We start from the raw sequence: 17,402 nt of genomic DNA, 5'->3' as shown, positions 1-17,402 counted from the left end.
TATGCTGCAGATGCAGTACCAGGTGTACTTTGTGCACACCCACAAGCTTCTCTCAGCACAGTCTGTAGCCTGATCTGGCACTGCTGCATCCAGCCTGGTGCTGCATGGAATCATTTAGGTTGGAAAAGATCTTGAAGATTACCAAGTCCAACCCTTAACCCAGAGGAGCCACGTGCACCACTAAAGCATGTCCCTCAGCACAACAGCTGCATGATCTGTTAAATCCTTTCAGGGACAGTGACTCCACTGCTTCCCTGGGCAGCTTGTTCCAGGGCTTGACAAACCCTTCAGGGAAGAAATTGTTCCTAACTTAAACCTAAACCACCCTTGGAGCAACTTGAGGCCCTTCCCTATTGTATCACTTTTTCCATGGGAGAAGGGACCAGCCCCTGAGGAAGCCCAGCTCAATCATGCCCTGAAGAAGAAAAACACAAGACAAGAGCTTCAGTGAACAACAGACACCCCAGTGTTTATTAACTCCAGATTAGTGTGATAGGCACAATGCTGCATGCACGGGATCTCTCCCCACACTCTAAGCCTGCTCCTTCAGCCTCTTCAGAATCTCCCTCAGCTGCTCAATCTGGGTGGACACACTGCTCTTGGCAGTCCCACCCACGGCTGTGTACTGCTCCACGCTGTTGACAACGTTGAAGACCTGGGAGACGTCGCTGCCGATCAGGGGGCTGGGGAGGCAGAGAGAAGAGAGGTCAGTGGAGGGAGCTGGGTGCTGCTGGCTGGCTTGACATGCTCACTGCCTGCAGAGATGGGGAGGGAGTGGAGGTGGAGCCTTCTCCTGTCAAGGGGAAAGGCCTCCTGCAGCCCTGCTTCTGCACTTCTAGTGCCTGAGTGCAGCCTCTTGTGACAGATCAGAGGCAGCTCCAAGGGGAGAAGGAACTGCAGATGCAAACTCATTTTAGGATGCTGTCTCGCTCTGGGATTCTGGGGAAGGGCAGCACAAGGAGGTGTGTACAAAGGGAGATTGCTACCCAGCTGCGAGGGGAGCCATGGCAAATAGTGATACAAACCTGATGCTCTTCAGGTCATCCAGGCTGAGAGCACTGATGGGGATGCCTTTAGTCTCGGCGAGGTGGACGGCCTTGCCAGAGGCCACGTGGGCTTGTCGGAATGGCATCTGCAGTGAGAAGCAGAGGCCCCAGTCAGTGACCAGGCAACTGGGGTGTTTGTCAGAGGAGAAATGGATGTGCTCCCTTGTTTGGCTGGCTTGTGTTCACTTAGGGGAGTGCAATCTGATCTGGGTTTTCTGGGTAGTGAAGAGGGGAGTGTTAGGAGGTGAAACTCCACCTTTAAATTACTATCAACTCCACCCAGCAGCAGCTCCACTAGCTGGGGTACATGTAAAGCATGGGATTCCAGCTTTCATGTCTGTTGACCCAGACTGATCATCACCTGGGGACAGATCAGAAGGCCTCCTCTCAGCAGCATTCTGCATCCAAACAAATCAGAGTTCTGAATCTCCCTGTGGTACTTACTCCTTTATGAACCAAGTAGAGAGCCAGGTCAGAAGACAGTATCTCAGGGGTCAGTGCCTTCTCCATGTTCTCCTTGTTGATCTGCAGAAAGGAAGGTCAGAGTGAAACATTATCATCAGGTCCTCCCTTGGAACATGTTGGCTGACAGTAGGGCCCATAATGAGCATTGTGAATGAGCTACTGAAGTCTTCATCTCAGGACCAGTCCAGAGCTCTTTCACTTGTCTTACTCACAGAACATGTGCCCCAGCTATGTTCAGTAGGGAGAGGCTGAAGCCTTACCTGGAGGGTAGAAATCACTCCAGTGGCAACCTGGAGCACAATATTCAGGGTGTCCACAACATCAAAGACAGCCTCCTTGTCCTCCTGTGTTGGAACAGGGATGGAAATTGCTGTTAAGTCAACCTACTGCAGCCCCAGATCCCGAAAGGCAGAGCAGCCCAGCCAGCAGAGCAGGTGTGTGATCCCTGGGGCTCTTGCTGGGTGTCAGTAGCAGCACCCCATGCCTCAGCCCCCTCCTCAGCAGCCTGTGCACAAGCAGGACAATGCAGTGGCCAGGCTGCTCAAGAGAAGGCAGCTGTGTCTGCTCAGAGGGATGGTGTGAAAGCTAACATCTTGGCTTAGCAGTAGGGGAGGGACTGCAAGCTCTCATGAGTGGTTGGATTTGATGATCTCAAAGGTCTCTTCTGACCTCCAAGTTCTGTGATACTACCATCTCTTTTACACCTCTTTTACCTGCAGATCCTTGTTGTAGGTGCTTGGCAGCCCTTTGAGAACCATGAGAATAGAAGCCAGCTGCAGAGAGAAACAGGTAAGGCAGTTAGTTCCAGGAAGAGAAGGACACTGCCCCAGCACAGGTTCAGAACCTGGAGTGAGCACATTTCTTTACAGGGAGGGAAGGAGGAGGAACATCCTTCAGGCCTGCCTGAGCCATTTCCCCAGCCCACTCCTGCCCTTGGCAGGCTCACCCGTCCAAACACTCGTCCAGCCTTGCTGCGGATCAGTTCCAGGCTGTCAGGGTTCTTCTTCTGAGGCATCACACTGCTGCCAGCACTGAGGAAAGGTGTGGAGTGTAAGGTCATGCAGCTTACTGGCCCAGCCCTCTGAAAGCAACACAGAGGTTCCCCCTCCCCAGACACCTTCCCAGGGCACAGGGAAGCAGTGAACTGCATGTGCTCAGTTTCTCATGTTTCCCACAGCAAAGCCTTTGGTTTTGCAGTCCTGTCTGGAGCTGCCATGCAAGAAGGCTTCCCCCTAAATCCCTCCAGAGGTAGCATCAGTAGCCAGGCTAAGTGCTGCTGTGACCTCAGAGAGGGAAGGTTGTGCCTGTGCCACCCTGAGAGAGAGGAAATCTGTTAGTACTACAGTCCTGGCTAGTCCAGGAAAGGCTTTGGCAGCATTCCCAGCAGAGGAGGAAGTTCCCTCTGCCAGCACTTGCTGGGGAGGAGTGTCTGTGAATGCAGGCTTGGTTGAGCTGCTGGAACCAGAAACCAGTGATTGTTACTGAGGAGCAGTCACCCTAAGGCTGCTTTCTGCCAGCCTCTTTTAATGCTGTGTTGGCTGCATACAGCAGGGGGACCCCAACCACTGCCTCACTCTCTCAGGCTCCCCAGAGAGCAGTTACTTACCAGTAGGTATCAGATAGGGTTACAAATCCAAACTCGCTGGTGCTGTAGATGATGAGATCTTCAGCCATCTTGCTCAGGTGGATCATCAGCAGGGTGGCCACAGAGAGAAATTCCACTGCAGAGAAGGCAGGAAATCAGCAGATGAAGAAGGTGCTTGTTTGCCCAACACCACAGCAAGCTATGACTGGAACTTTAGAACTACTTCCAAGTGAAGGATTTCAGTCTCCTTATTAAAGGAGGTTAACTAGGAAGGTGTCAGATGCCTGCTTCTAAAACAGAGGTAGGAAGAATTGTTTGAGTTGTACTTACCCACAAAGTCTCTCTCACTAACAGCATCCATGCTGTTCAAGCTGATGGAAGCAAAGTCCAGCTCTGCAAGGAAGGTGATGGACAGGGGAGGTCAGGCTTGGCTTGTCTGGAGCTTGAATGGAGCAGGTTGCCCCAGCATAAAGGTGGGTGTAAGCCCTGGAGTAGTCTCAGGAACACAAAGATTCTTAGGTGTTACACTGAGTGGGGACTTTATGAGCCATAGGCAGACAGTGTGCAGCAGAGGTGCTGCTCTGGCACCGGCTCACAGGCATTGCCTGTCTTGTTGCAGTAAAAAGCCTTTGAAGAGAAAGATTTTAAGTCCAGGACAGTGCATTACAGTCCTGTTGGGAGCCATGCATCAATGCTTCCCTCCCTCCTAGATACTAGCAGTAGATTTCTGCCCCTCAGGAAGGCCCAGGGAGACATTTACCACTGCGCAGCAGCTCCCTGTCAATCTCCACTGGGTTGCCAGCCAGAGCACCACTGCCAGGGAGAAAGAAACAGAAGTCATGCACAAAATCCTGCACACTCCAACCAAAACTGAGCTCTAGGCTGCAAGGAAGGCACCTCTGAAGGTGCTGCAGAACAAGTCAAAGCCCAGTGATTACACAAACAGCAGACCTCACCTTCCCAAAGGCAAGACATTGATCCTCTTCTTTATCTCTATCATGCGCTCGGAGTCCCGGGTCAGAGCGACAGCGTGGCTAGGAGAGGACAGGAGAGGTGAAGCACCTGAAGTCTGAAAATGTCATTTTCCTTCCCAAGCAAGATTTTGCCCCATCTGGAGCCTGGGATCCCCTCTAGATCAAAAGAAGCTTGAAAAGGAGCCTGGGCACTAAGGCTCTTGGAAGTGGAACAGCCAGCAGCCATAGGAGACTCTTCCTCTCACCCTATTAGCTAAGGCTGGAGGCTATGGGGAGTCAGCTCCACAGACCACTCACTGCTTGGCTCCTGGCTTGGACACTCCACACAAGGAGTCCCTGTTCCAGATTCCAAGGGTGGCTCTGGGTTGTCCCCACCCACAAAGGCCCCCTCAGAGAATGATGCTCTTCTAGGCTCAAGTGAGCAGGGGCCCAAGGGTGGAGAAGGCTTCCTCCAGCCAAGTGTGAAAGGTGGTTGGTTACCTGAGCAAGAACTGGCTCCATCTGATGGGCTGAGCTTTCTGCAGGTGGGTGTAGCCAGGCAAGATAACATCAATTTCTCTGCATGGGAAAGGAGAGAAAGAGCTATTGGGGTGCAGGGCAGGGGCAGGTACCCTCCAGGGATTCCTAGCAAGGTGGTGAAGGGAACTCCTTCAGCCTGCAGCTGGCCTCTCTCTTCCTCTCCCTGTCCCTTTTCAACCTAAGCACACTGGGTTTAGATCTCCTGACCTTCCAGGGGGGCTGTGGCTGCCCAAGGCCTGCCTGGAAAATGGGCAGGTGCAGCAAACCCTCTGGAGCAGGCAAAGATTCCCCAGTCCCCAGATGGTTTGGAGTGTGGAGTGTGAGGAGGAGAGCTAGAGAGAGAGTTACCACAGCTGAGCTTTTCTCACACACAGCCACTTGAAACATGCTCAAGTTCCCTCCTCCTTCAGATGGCTTTGGAGCCTTCCAAAGCCTTGTGTGCACCTCCACCCTCAGGTCCTGTGCTAGGATGCAGTGGGGGAAGAGGAAGGGCTCTGTGATAGGAACTGGGGGGGAGGAGGGGCTGCTGCCTTTGCCTGTGCTGCCACACACTGCCTGGCTGCAACTTCCTCCACAGGAGACCCTGCTGCTGCCCTGATGGTGTCAGTCAAAGAGCAAGCCTCCAAGCCTCCTGCCCCAGCAGGGCCAAGGCCATGGATGTGGAAAAGGACTCACATGGCAGCACGTTCCACCAGGGTCTTGATGAGCTGCAGGAGGTGAGTGGAGATGATGGAGAGGGAATTCTTCAGGAACAGCTTCAAGTCAGTCACAACCTGTGTGAGATTGGCCACAGTCAGTCAGAGCAGAATGCAACAGACTTAGGGAGTGGCCACTTGTGCTGCCAAGGAAACCCTCCCTGTGCTGTGTGATGGGGAGGTGCAGCTCCTCTCATCATGTGGTCAGCTTGGTGTGGTGGTGTCACTAGGTCTTGCTCCCCAGGAGGAGAGCCAAAGGCTGTTGTGGTCTGAGGTCTGCTGAGGTGAGGGGTGGGAGGAGTCCCACGCAGCTCTGTACATACCTGGTCATTCCTGCTTCTCCCAGTGTGCAGCTTCCCAGCTACATCTCCAATCAGCTCCTGAGGACAAGAGGAGGGTTTCTGTCAGTGCCTCTGGCCTCTAAGCAGGAGCCTCCACGTGAGCAGACCTCCTCCCTGCCCGGAAGGGACTCAGCTCTGGGATCCTGTGAGTAGCCATGGGGTCTCTTCTGGGGAAGGGCAAGTTTGGGTTCAGTGCTTGTACAGTGCCTCTTCCACCAAGGGGGTCTTGGAGACACTTGAGTGTGCCCCTGGGGCTTCAGTGCCACAAGGTCCAGAGGACTTTCCCAGTGGGAGAGAGGCACAGGCAGGTCATGCCAGGCAGCTCTAGCTACAGAGGAAAGGGAGCAAGAGGTTAGAGAGGACCCAAACCTTTAGTCTGCGTTCGTTGGCAGTGTGGATGTCCTCATCAGTTTGGGTCACCACAAAGACTCCTTTAGACCATTCCTCAGAGATCTGCAAACATCAGCAGAGACACCAGTCAGCCCCCACTGGTCCCCTGCTGCAGGTGGGGCTGTCAGTGTCCCCAGCAAAGACCAACTTGTGCCATCCCAGTGGAAACCAAAGTGTGGCTCCAGTCCCAGGCAAGCTCTGGCATTCCTGTTCTGTCAGGCCGGGGCTGGCTGCTTGCTCTATCCTGAGACTGCCTGCTGCACTTGATGGCATCCATCTCTCCACCCATGATGGCTCTGCAGTGTTGTGACCATAGAAAGATTTAAGCATTGCAAGGAGAAAGCTGAGATGTCAGTGACTGCTTTAGCATTGCTCTCTAAGCTTGTCCTTTACAAGCACTAACTAGACCACTGCCCTTTGTGGGTGAGCTACAGAAGTGGCTATGTTACTGAGCTTCTGAACTTCTCTTCACCCCTATACAAAGCTTTGCATCACCTCCTGCTACCATGGGCAGCCTGCCCCAGAAGGGTCCCAAGTGCCAGCAGGGAAGGAATTGACATGGAAACAATTCCTAGAGACTGTTCAGGCTGAAGAGGACTCAGTCTGAAGCCCACCTCAGTGAGGCAGCAGGGCTGCAGCCATAATATGAGCACTGACACTGAGCTCATCAGGTTTTCAGGCCCTCCCTGGGGGCTTATCAGCTGGTTCAGATCCTGCTGCTGGGTTTTGGTGTCTGTAACAGTTCAATTTAGTCATCAATCCCCCACCCAGAGTTTCCAAGAGTACCGAGCTCATCTGAGGGAGGCTGCTACAAATGCTGCCAGCTAAGGAGCCATGCATTCCATAACATAACAGATGTGACAGAAATAAATACCTTTTCCAGGCCACTCAGGATCTTCTCTAGCTCAGTTTTAGTTAGGATCCCAGCCTTCTCCAAGGCTTTGGCATAAGCCATGCTCCCCTGGATATCAACCTCAGACAGTCTCTGATCAAAGGTAATGGAAGAGCTGAGCATCTCCATGACTGGATCTGTGCTTCCAACAAACCTTCCTGCCATCATTTTATCTCCCTGCAAGCAATAAAGGCAAGAGGCACATTCAAACAATTACATATATCCTAAAAATCAGTTAATGTCCATCCCACTCCTTATCCATGTGAAACATACTCAGGAATGTCTATTTTGTCCTGTATCACTGACATGAAACCTTCCTAACTTTAAGACCTCTAGCAAGTAAGTGAAGAGGTGGAGAACATGTCACTGCCACTAGGATTTAGCCTAGGATTTAGGTGTCACTAGGATTTAGGTGTCAGCTCTAGCTCAGGAATCTTCCCAGCTACTTTACCTCTGCAGGACTCTGCAAGGAGTCCTTGAAATTAGTATCAGGGCATAGGGTGCAAGATCAGTACAGATTTGTCTTTTGAGGCAGCTGCTGCTCACTGACCCTTTGATAGTCTCCTGATAGGGAGAAAAAGGTGAGGGAGGCAGGGATATAGTGGTAACTTGTGTCTACTGGTACTTGAAAGAACTTTAGAGAAGCCACTATTTTTGTGGGGAGATGGTAAGAGACTATTTAGTTGACAAAGAGCTGTGGGCCAGCACAAACCACATCCTCTGAAAGACTCCTGTAACTATGCAGTGCTTGAAGTTACCATTTGAATCATGCTGAGGACATCACACAAACTTTAACATCAAATGGGGCAAAAGCCTGTTAAGGTGCAGACTACAGAAAGGGTTGCCTGGCTAACTTTTCGCAGTAAAAATGTTCAGGGGGGAAACGAAAAGGAAAGATAAAACCCCACGGTCCCAAACTACCCCCGGAAGGTCTCTGAAGCTGCGCGGCGCCGGGCTGCGGCCACCGGCCAGCTACCATGGACAGCGGGCGGCTGCCGCCACCGGGGCCGGGGGCCGGAGTCAGCCCGTCCCCAGCGGCTCTGAACCCCCTTGCCCGAGAGCGCAACAAGAGAGAGCCTGAGGAGGCCGGGATGTAGGCACAGAGTTTGCTCTCCAGCAAACTCTGAAGCAGGTTTGCCCGTAAGAGCTGCGGGGTCGTGGGAAATGGGAGTTGAAAAACCCAAAGTTTTGCATCTCTTCGTTGGGAAAGCAGTCCCTGAGTGGGTAGTGCTGGTAGGCAAGGGCTTGCCCGGGGAAGAGGTGTCTAAGGCTGCCTTCGAGGTGTCTAAGTCTACCTTCTCTGAGTCTAGTAGTAAAGATTGAATTAGACGCCTCTGGGTCTTCCCCGGAATCAGAGGTGAATTCTCCATGCAAACCCCGCTCAAACGAATCAGTTAGAGCAAAGCCCCCGCAGGACATGGCAGGTTGCCGTGCTGGGGTTATCACACAAGTTGAGGTCCCGTCCGCCAGAGCACCCCGAGAGCACCCCACCGCAGAAGCAAAGTTCACCCTCACCTCGGCTGCCATTTCGGACGACGTTTTGCTCGTTTGTGCAGCGATCCTGGCAACTGGTGCAACCTGTGGAACAGCGAGGTCAAGCTTGGCGCTGCCGCGCTCCTTTGCCCAGCCTAGCCCGGGGTCCCCGCTGCCAGCCCGGCCCCGCCGGGAGCTGCGACCCCGCTCACCTGCTCCGCAGCACAGCTCCTGCTGTGGTCGCTCGCTCACTCGCTGCTCCCCGGCCTCGCCGCCCCGCTTTTACACGCCTCGGCGCGGGGCTGGCGGCTCGTCCCGCCCCGCCGGGGCGGAGTGTTCCCGGGGCCGGCCCCGCTCCGGGCCCCCCTCCTCTCAGCCCCCTTCGTCCTTTCCACGGGTCCCCTGCGTCCGGCCCCTGACCGACCAGCGCACGATGAGCAGGTCAGGGAGAGAAGATGCTTTGGGAGGCAGGTGGCTGCAAAGGAGAAGGTTGGGAGAGATGCTCTCGTGTTGCCTGTCAGTGAAGGTATTGGTGTAGCTTTAGGCAGAGCTCCTGCATCGTCTGAGGGTCTTGTTTCTGGACATTGTCAGCTCCTTCTCTGGGAATATCCTTGTGCTGAAGGAGTCCCATCACTCTGTCACACCCCTCCACTGTGTAGTCTCTGATAGGAATGTAATTGGTATGATGACTTGGATCATCGTTGTCCTGTCTCTGTTGCCTCCACAGCAAATAGAGGAGAATAAAATAGGTAGGAGCTAGTTGCTCTTTCCCATTTCTGAGAGAATGACACTTCCCATCCCACTGTTAAGGATACTGCAGCTCCAGCTGTCGGACTTCTGTCACCAGTTGCTTCGGGACATGCTCACAAAGAGGCTTCTGAGAGCCTCAGGCGGTGGCAATGGGATGTGAGGTTGTGCTCTGCAGCCTTGGCAAATAGTCTCTATCTTAAACTCACCAAACCCTAAATATCATGGAAGTAAAGAACTGGTTCAAAACACAAGAGACCTTTGGGAGCAGCAACTCACTGTAGCTCAGCACCAATTTCTCCTTAACTCCACAGGCACTGAGCACTTCTCTGCAGCCACTCCACCGAAAGCTGAATGTTTGCAGGTTCACCTCACTGAGTGTGCTGCTGCAGTGCAACATTCTTCCTTCTGTGTGGTCCAAGTCTTTCACAGAGCTCAGGAAACACATTCCACCTTTCTCATCCGCACTTTGTTGGGTTATTTTCTTCCCTTTAAGGCGACCCTCTTGTCCTTTTCTACTGTTCTCTCAGTTCTCCAACTTACCTTCTTTTCCTTTTTACACTAGGGAAACAGTGCTTGATCATGTTGTGATCATGTTCTTTCCTGCTCTGAAAGTCTTTTCTTGCCTTGTTCACCCTTTAGGAGTGCCCTTGTCCTTGCTCTGGGCTTTGATAGATGACTGATGCTTTGGGAAAAGAGTAAGCACTGAATTTATAACCAGAGTGAATCTATGTCAATAAGGCCTTATTAATCTGTGTCTGATATTCCATGTGGCAAGGTCGCGTGCTTCCACATGGGATCTGTCAGCAGTATCCCTGGGTGTTTAGCAGACTCCATAGGGATTAGTTTGCTTGTAGTATGCTGCTTAACTCCTGTCCCAGTTTGTGCTGCAGAGATTATTAATCCTCTCTTTTCCCATTTTTAGAGGAAACAGGCAATAACTTTCCTTTCTATATCATAAAGAGGGAAGGGAAGCTGTAGATCCTAGCAGAAGTCAGTAATGTGAACATGAACATTGAAGAAAGAGACTTTCTTAAAGACACATGGAGCTGGGGAGATGAACCTTTTTTGAGGGTGAAACAGTGAAACAGGTTTTCTAGTGCACACTGAAATGTATTCTCATTGCTATCTCCTCTACTTGTTCTCAATCAGATGGCTCTCCACTTCTTGTCATCTTCTTTCAGTATCTTATTTGCATGGTGAAATAGAGAGGTTATTCCCCCACGTACCACTCCACAACTAAATACCAGGGAAGGTCTGAGGGAAAGGTCTTCCACCTGTTTTCCCTTCTGGCACAGCAAGTAGCACATCATTCATATCTCAATATTCCCAGCTACACCCTTTCCCAAGCTGATGTACAATGAGGTAGCACTAGAGAGTAAATTATCTGGTTTGCAGCACAGAGAGGTTTAATTACATATATTTTAATATCCTCAAAGATTTGAACTTTATTTGTAGTTGCTTTTGTAATCAGTCATCACAGCTTTACTCTTCCTTTCAGAGTGCATTTTGTGTTGGGTGAGTGCAATCTAAGGGGAATGGAGCAAAACTAGAAATGGGTAGATTCAGACTGGATGTTAGGAAGAAGCTCTTCCCCAGGAGGGTGGTGAGACACTGGCACAGGTTGCCCAGGGAGGTGGGAGAAGCCTCATTCCTGGAGGTTTCTGCAGCCAGGCTGGATGTGGCTCTGAGCAACCTGCTCTGGTGTGAGGTGTCCCTGCCTATGACAGGGGGCTTGGAACTAGATGATCCTTGAGGTCCCTTCCAACCCTAACAATTCTATGATTCTATGCTTCTGGGGGGTGTGCTTTAGTGGTTTGTAGAAACAGACTTTTCATAGCAGGATTTATTTCCGTGACTGAGTCCTGGATGCCATAAACAGCTGCAGTGCACCTTCTTTGAAAACATTATTTTTTTTTTTTTTTTTTTAAATTTTTAACTGTCAATTTTGGTTTAGAACAAGGAAAACAGACAGGAAAAAAAAAAAAAAAGCAGCAGCTCTGTGGGCTGAAAGTGCTGGGCAAACGCACCGTCAGCTCGACTGGTGTGAGGCAGTGCTGACATTTTTGTGTCAAAAAAAAAAACCCCACAACAAAACCCCCAGCAGCAACCTTTTTTAATGAATTTTGAATGTAAAAGAAGAAAAGAAAAAAAGCCACTATAGGGTGATCAGCGAAATGCTGAATCCAGTAAACATCTTTCATGACAAAGAATACAAAATACCCTGCAGATCTGCTGTCAATAGCAATTGCTAGGCCCCCTGCTTTCAATAGTTAATACCGAGGCCCCTTTCTCACCAAGCCTTAGTGGTAACAATCACAAGCCAATGGTTAAATGTTGACATGCTAAGCACATTTAGAAAAACCTATGTCTGCATTCCCTATGGATGGTGTAGCATAACTGTCTAACACCTAAAGGGCAGCGATGGAAAGCAGGGAAGGGAGCTAATCGCTTCCTCAACCTCAGCTGAATGGGAGGGTAATGAGTTCTCTCTTAGATCTTCCTCTTCTCCCCAGCGTGAGATCAGTGGACCTGCAGCTGGCCCATATATATATATATATATATTTGGTCCATCTATCTATCTATCTATCTATCTATCTATCTATCTATCTATCTATTTATATGTATATAACTATATATATATATATTTTTATATATATATTTATATATATAACTATATATATATAGTTATATATATATAGTTATATATATACAGTTATATATTTTTATATATATAAAGAAATATAAACATTATATAAATATATATAAAAGTATAAATATATTTATATTTTATATATATAATATATAATAATTATATAATATATATTATATATAAAAGGGCAACAAAGTTGGTGAGGGGTTTGGAACACAAGCCCTACGAAGAGAGGCTGAGGGAGCTGGGGTTGATTAGCCTGGAGAAGAGGAGGCTCAGGAGAGATGTTATTGCTCTCTACAGCTACCTGAAGGGAGGTTGTAGAGAGGCAGGGGTTGGTCTCTTCTCCCAGGCAACCAGCACCAGAACAAGAGGACACAGTCTCAAGTTGCACCAGGGGTGGTTCAGACTGGATGTTAGGAAGAAATTCTACACAGAAAGAATGATTGCCCATTGGAATGTGCTGCCCTGGGGTGGTGGTGGAGTCACCATCATTGGAGGTGTTTAGGAGGAGACTTGATAGGGTAGTGTTGGATGATAAGTTTGACGTGATGGTCTTGCATGTCTCTTCCAACCTGGTTTGTTCTATTCTATTCTATTCTATTCTATTCTATTCTATTCTATTCTATTCTATTCTATTCTATTCTATGTAGAATATATAATATATAATATAATACAAAATAGAATATTAATTATTACATTATGTTATATACATAAGATATATATAAATATAGATATAAATATATATTTGTATAAATACACACACACACATATATATTTTATATATATATATATATATTTACACACTGTGTGTCCTCATTGGAAAATCTTTAGGAAGAATATTTCTATTAGAAACATTAGGAAAAGAAAAGGAAAGGAAAGGAAAAGAAAAGAAAAGAAAAGAAAAGAAATTAAAAGAAAATAAAAGAAATAAAGAAAAGAAAAGAAAAGAAAAAAGTAAAGAAAAGAAAAGTAAAAAAAAAGAAAATAAAAAAGAAAAGAGAAGAAAAGGAAAAGAAAAGAGAAGAAAAGGAAACGAAAAGAACAAAAAGAAAAGAAAAGAGAAGAAAAGGAAAAGAAAAGAAAGAAAAGAAAAGAGAAGAAAAGAAAAGAAAAGAAAAGAAAAGAAAAGAAAAGAAAAGAAAAGAAAAGAGAAGAAAATAAAAGAAAAGAGAAGAAAAGAAGAAAAGAAAAGAGAATAAAAGAAAAGAGAAGAAAAGAAAAGAGAAGAAAAGAAGAAAAGAAAAGAGAAGAAAAGAAAAGAAAAGAGAAGAAAAGAAAAGAAAAGAGAAGAAAAGAAGAAAAGAAAAGAGAAGAAAAGAAGAAAAGAAAAGAGAAGAAAAGAAAAGAGAAGAAAAGAGAAGAAAAGAGAAGAAAAGAAAAGAAAAGAAAAAAGAAAAGAAAAGAAAAGAAAAGAAAAGAAAAGAAAAGAAAAGAAAAGAAAAGAAAAGAAAAGAAAAGAAAAGAAAAGAAAAGAAAAGAAAAAAAGCTGTTGAGAGGCATTTATATCATGCTGACCATCTAGCCTCTGGAGGCTTGTACTTGATGGCTCTTAAAGGAATAATCCTTATACCCATGGCACATCATCGTCACGGATGGTTAAAAAGTTTGTCAGCAAAGATCTGGAGTGAAACTCAGAGAAATGCTGAAACTAAAGGTGATAAATTTGGACTGGGGGGGGGGATGTAAAGAGGAAATATAAAGAAGAAATCATAGGCTGAAAATTCTGAAGCTGTATCTAAAGAGAGTGAAGAAAGAGTAGGCAAGGATTAGTAGATTTCTGGAATGAAACTCTGAAATTGGATAGTCTGGAAATACTACATTTTGAAGTAAAAGCTGCCATCCTTCCTGTTCTTCTCTTTAGCTTGGTTGGGAGCTGCTGTACAGCCAGTTATCATGTGCAGGGTTTGAAACATGGCAGAGAAGTTACAGGGCATTTGCTGTGCTGGTTTTGGCCAACTTAGTAGGTCAGTTAATCCTGACGTGAAAAAGGACAGCATCCATTACATCCCATCCACTGAGCCACACCAAAGGCTTTCAGCTGGCAGTTTGAAGACCTCTCTCCTCACTCTTTTTTTCCATAGGGGTCCATGAGAAGTGATTCTGGAGTGTAGATGAATTTCTGCCTGTACTACGATTTGTGTGTGATGGGGTCCATATGTCCACTGAAACTTTTTTTAGGAGTCTTCAACTGAAAAAGGCCATAAAAATCTTTGCAGCAGGCTTTTAAACTTTGCCCAGCATTTGGGTGTCTGACAGCCATGGTTTCTGGAGAGCCGAGAGCTGCTTGTTGCTCACTATCCCGATACAGTTCCTGTTGGGCTGCAGTTTGCTCAGATTTTTGCAGATTAGTTTAGGATTTGCAACACCCTAAGGAGAAGCAAAGTCCCAAAAGTGGGAGTGGGCTTTCTTCTGGCTTGATTCTGGGGAGAAAATCAGGTGGTGGAGTTTGTGCTAGTACTGCAAGATGAGAGGTTGCCAGCACAAGTCTAGCCCATTTGGCTCTCTAGGTTGTCCTTACAGGCTTGCTGCAAACAAGCAAGTGTACACGTGTAGCCTTAGGGGGCTACAACTAAACTGCTGCCTGAGAAATAGTGGCACAATTAAGTCATTAACACTTCCCAGGCTCTCAGTGTCTGAGCCAGTTTTCCTTGCTGCAGCCAGCAGTTTAGCTGGTCGCACCCAATCAAGTCTCTTCAGTTTTCTTGAGAGTGAAAAAGGCTCTTGCCAAATTTAATAGCGTATTGATTAAATGGGAGAGAGTCACAGTGATGTGTCTGAAAAGATGTGAAATGAGTTTGGTAAGATGTATGTAGAGGTGCTTTAAAAGATGGTAGGAGTATTGTACTGCTTCAGCCTTACAATATTGTGGTTGCAAAAGACTAGAGACTTGATCTGGGAGGCTCTCTACGATACTATTTCCCCCTTGCTACACACAGCAGTGTCGAAACGGGAGCACATTTTCAGTGCCTGTCGTCAGGGAAGCAGGTTTCGATTCTTTTTGCGGTAGTTACAAGTTGGAGGGCGGGAAAATGTTTACCATCACAGCATTGGTGGTTCAGTGGTAGAATTCTCGCCTGCCACGCGGGAGGCCCGGGTTCGATTCCCGGCCAATGCAGTTAGTGTTTTCGTTCCTTTTTTTAATCTCCCCACCCCCCTCCTCCCTCCTATTTCTCCTTCCTTTTCCGCTTCCGTCCCAGCCGCTAAAACTTCTTCAGCTCTAACCCTCCCCTCCGCCGCGCTTTCTTCGCCGGGAAGGCTTGTGGGCGCGCAGTGTGAGGGGAAGTTCCCGCAGCGCACGGACGTGCCCGGGCCGGCCAAGATGGAGGTGTAAGGAGCGGGGGCGGGCGCGGGGGCGGGCAGCTGCCGCCCGGCCTCAGCTGCGTCCTTTCCGTGGCGGCGGCGCGGGGGCTGGGGGGGTACATCCGTACGGGTCAGGCTGCGGTGTGTGGGGGTACAGCTGTGGGGCCTGCCTGCGGGGCTGTGCATCTCTACAGGCCTGCCTGCGGTGTGTGTGGGGACAGCGCTGCGGCCATGCTTTTGGCGTGGCTGTGTGTGTGCATATCGCAGAGTTGTCAGGGCCCTCAAGGATCATGCAGTTCCAACCCCCCTGCCATGGGCAGGGACACCTCACACCAGAGCAGGTTGCTCACAGCCACATCCAGCCTGGCCTTCAAAACCTCCAGGGATGAGGCTTCCACCAGCTCTCTGGGCAACCTGTGCCAGTCTCTCACCACCCTCATGGGGAAGAATTTCTTCCTAACATCTAATCTGAATCTACCCACTTCTGTACTGTCAACGTGCAGTGTGTGTATATATGTGTGTGTATCTATGGTCTGTGTGCAGTGTGTGTGTGTATCTATCTATACAGACCACCTGCAGCATGTCTCTGTGAGGATTTATCCCTCTATAGCTTTCTAGCTGGAGAAGAGGAGGCTCAGGGGAGACCTTGTTGCCCTCTGCAACTACCTGAAGGGAGGTTGTAGCCAGGTGGGGTTTGGTCTCTTCTCCCAGGCAGCTAGAACCAGAACAAGAGGACACAGTCTCAGGCTGTGTCAGGGGAGGTTTAGGCTGGATGTTAGGAAGAAATTCTTCACAGAAAGAGAGATTGGCCATTGGAATGTGCTGCCCAGGGAGGTGGTGGAGTCACCATCACTGGAGGTGTTTAGGAAGAGACGGGATGGGGTGCTTGGTGCCCTGGTTTAGTTAATTAGATGGTATTGGGTGAGAGGTTGGACTCAATGATCTCAAAGATCTCTTCCAACCTGGTCTGGTCTATTCTATTCTATTCTATTCTATTCTATTCTATTCTATTCTATTCTATTCTATTCTATTCTATTTGCCTACCAGCACTGTATGGGGGTTATGTCGAGCCTTTAATTGCCTATAACCAGCAGTGTTCAGCTGTTCTGATGAGAAACTGAGGGTTTTGTGTTTGCTTGAAGAATCTTGCAGAAGCCTCTGTTTGTTTGGGCAAAAGGCTCTGTGGTTTAGCTTGAATCCCCACTCTCCCCGCCCATCTCCTCTGCCCTCCTTGTGCTCCTTTGGAGAGGTAAAACATGAATCCTCAGCTTCAACTTCTGGGTGAGTTATTCCTGTGGGTGTCAGGTAGAGGCAGCAGCTGAGTGTGCTGGAGGAGAAGGCTTCAGGGGGATGTGCCAGCAGCTGCAAACACAAGAAGCAAGTCAAGATTTTGCCTAGTTAGACCAGCCAGCCCTTGAGTTGCTATCTCAGGCAGCAAGTTTTGTTGCCTTCCTACACTGACATCACTGTGGGTTTCTGCCTTGTAGCATCATCTGGGCACGAAACTTGACTTAGGCTGAAGCTCAGAAACTCCTGAGTTATGTGGAGCTCATCACAGTGTGTGGTTATATTTGTGTACACAGTGCTGGCTTCTGATGAATGGGGGCATAGAGGATGCCAGTCCCATGGGATGTATGCCAGCATCCACAGAAGTCAGCTGAGCTGCTGCAGTTCATGTTATCCATGGATGCTTTATGGTCATTAAGTCTTCTATGCTATTGCATGATATCATTAAATCTTTTCTATATGAAGTTCAAAAGCGTAAGAGACACAGACATGGAGATACAGTTTTGGGTTATGTTAGTCTTAACATAAGTAGCAGCCTGTGGGGAAAGGAGCTGTTCCTGCTGTTGTGTACTGAAGAATACTGTGGAACACATCCACAACTCCAAGCTGTTGTATGTGTGGAAGGATAACATTTGCCCTGCTGAGATAGATTTTCCTATCAGTGATACATCTGTGATGCTGCTCCTATACCTGCTTGGTATTTGTTACCTTGAGTAGCCTGACTTATTTTACTGGTGCTACCTGTTTTAGTACTGATAGGGAGGTGCATCAGAGGTAGAAGAGCTGGGAGCTGAAGTCCTGAGCTGTGGGTGTCCCTTGCATTTGAATGGAACACTTTACTCCATTCTGTATTTGAATTGCTGTTGGAATTTACTCTTCTTAATCCCCTAACTCCTGCCTGATGGCCTCCATAGAAGGAAGCTCTGCAACTAGGAAAACCTCTCCTAAGCTCTTACCCTGTCAGAAGTATCTGTTAGTAGATGAAACAACCCTCCAGAAGATGTTGTGCTTGAAACATGTAACAGATTTTAA

The 17,402-nt window shown here is 48.3% G+C and overlaps 1 protein-coding gene and 1 non-coding gene across 2 annotated transcripts; one reads left to right on the top strand and one right to left on the bottom strand.

Annotated features, from left to right (window-relative positions):
• Positions 1–447: 447 nt before the first annotated feature.
• LOC104302819 (argininosuccinate lyase) lies at positions 448–8,655 on the bottom strand. The gene is made up of 17 exons (XM_054166426.1): positions 8,593–8,655; positions 8,423–8,485; positions 6,890–7,084; positions 5,995–6,078; positions 5,608–5,664; positions 5,265–5,362; positions 4,551–4,628; positions 4,053–4,130; positions 3,857–3,909; positions 3,427–3,489; positions 3,118–3,232; positions 2,458–2,542; positions 2,225–2,284; positions 1,772–1,855; positions 1,491–1,571; positions 1,026–1,132; positions 448–683 (listed from the first exon to the last, which is right to left on the bottom strand). The coding sequence occupies exons 2-17, from the start codon at positions 8,432–8,434 to the stop codon at positions 533–535; spliced, it is 1,401 nt and encodes a 466-aa protein (XP_054022401.1). The 5' UTR covers positions 8,435–8,485; positions 8,593–8,655; the 3' UTR covers positions 448–532.
• A 6,172-nt stretch (positions 8,656–14,827) lies between these two features.
• On the top strand, positions 14,828–14,898 carry TRNAG-GCC (transfer RNA glycine (anticodon GCC)). Its single transcript has one exon. It is a non-coding gene; the product is annotated as a tRNA-Gly (tRNA).
• The last annotated feature ends 2,504 nt before the right edge of the window (positions 14,899–17,402 follow it).

This window comes from Dryobates pubescens, chromosome 13, assembly GCF_014839835.1.
Source record: "Dryobates pubescens isolate bDryPub1 chromosome 13, bDryPub1.pri, whole genome shotgun sequence".
In the NCBI taxonomy this organism is placed as follows: domain Eukaryota; kingdom Metazoa; phylum Chordata; class Aves; order Piciformes; family Picidae; genus Dryobates; species Dryobates pubescens.
The sequence above is the reverse complement of the archived record's forward strand: the minus strand, read 5'-3'. Positions and strand labels throughout refer to the sequence as shown.

Bases quoted from the DNA above. Each gene is read 5' to 3' on its own strand.
- LOC104302819 (XM_054166426.1), bottom strand. The intron at 3,233-3,426 runs GTAAGTACAACT...CCTTCTCTGCAG, and splicing joins TAGTGAGAGAGACTTTGTGG to TGGAATTTCTCTCTGTGGCC. The intron at 684-1,025 runs GTTTGTATCACT...CTGCCTCCCCAG, and splicing joins GATGACCTGAAGAGCATCAG to CCCCCTGATCGGCAGCGACG.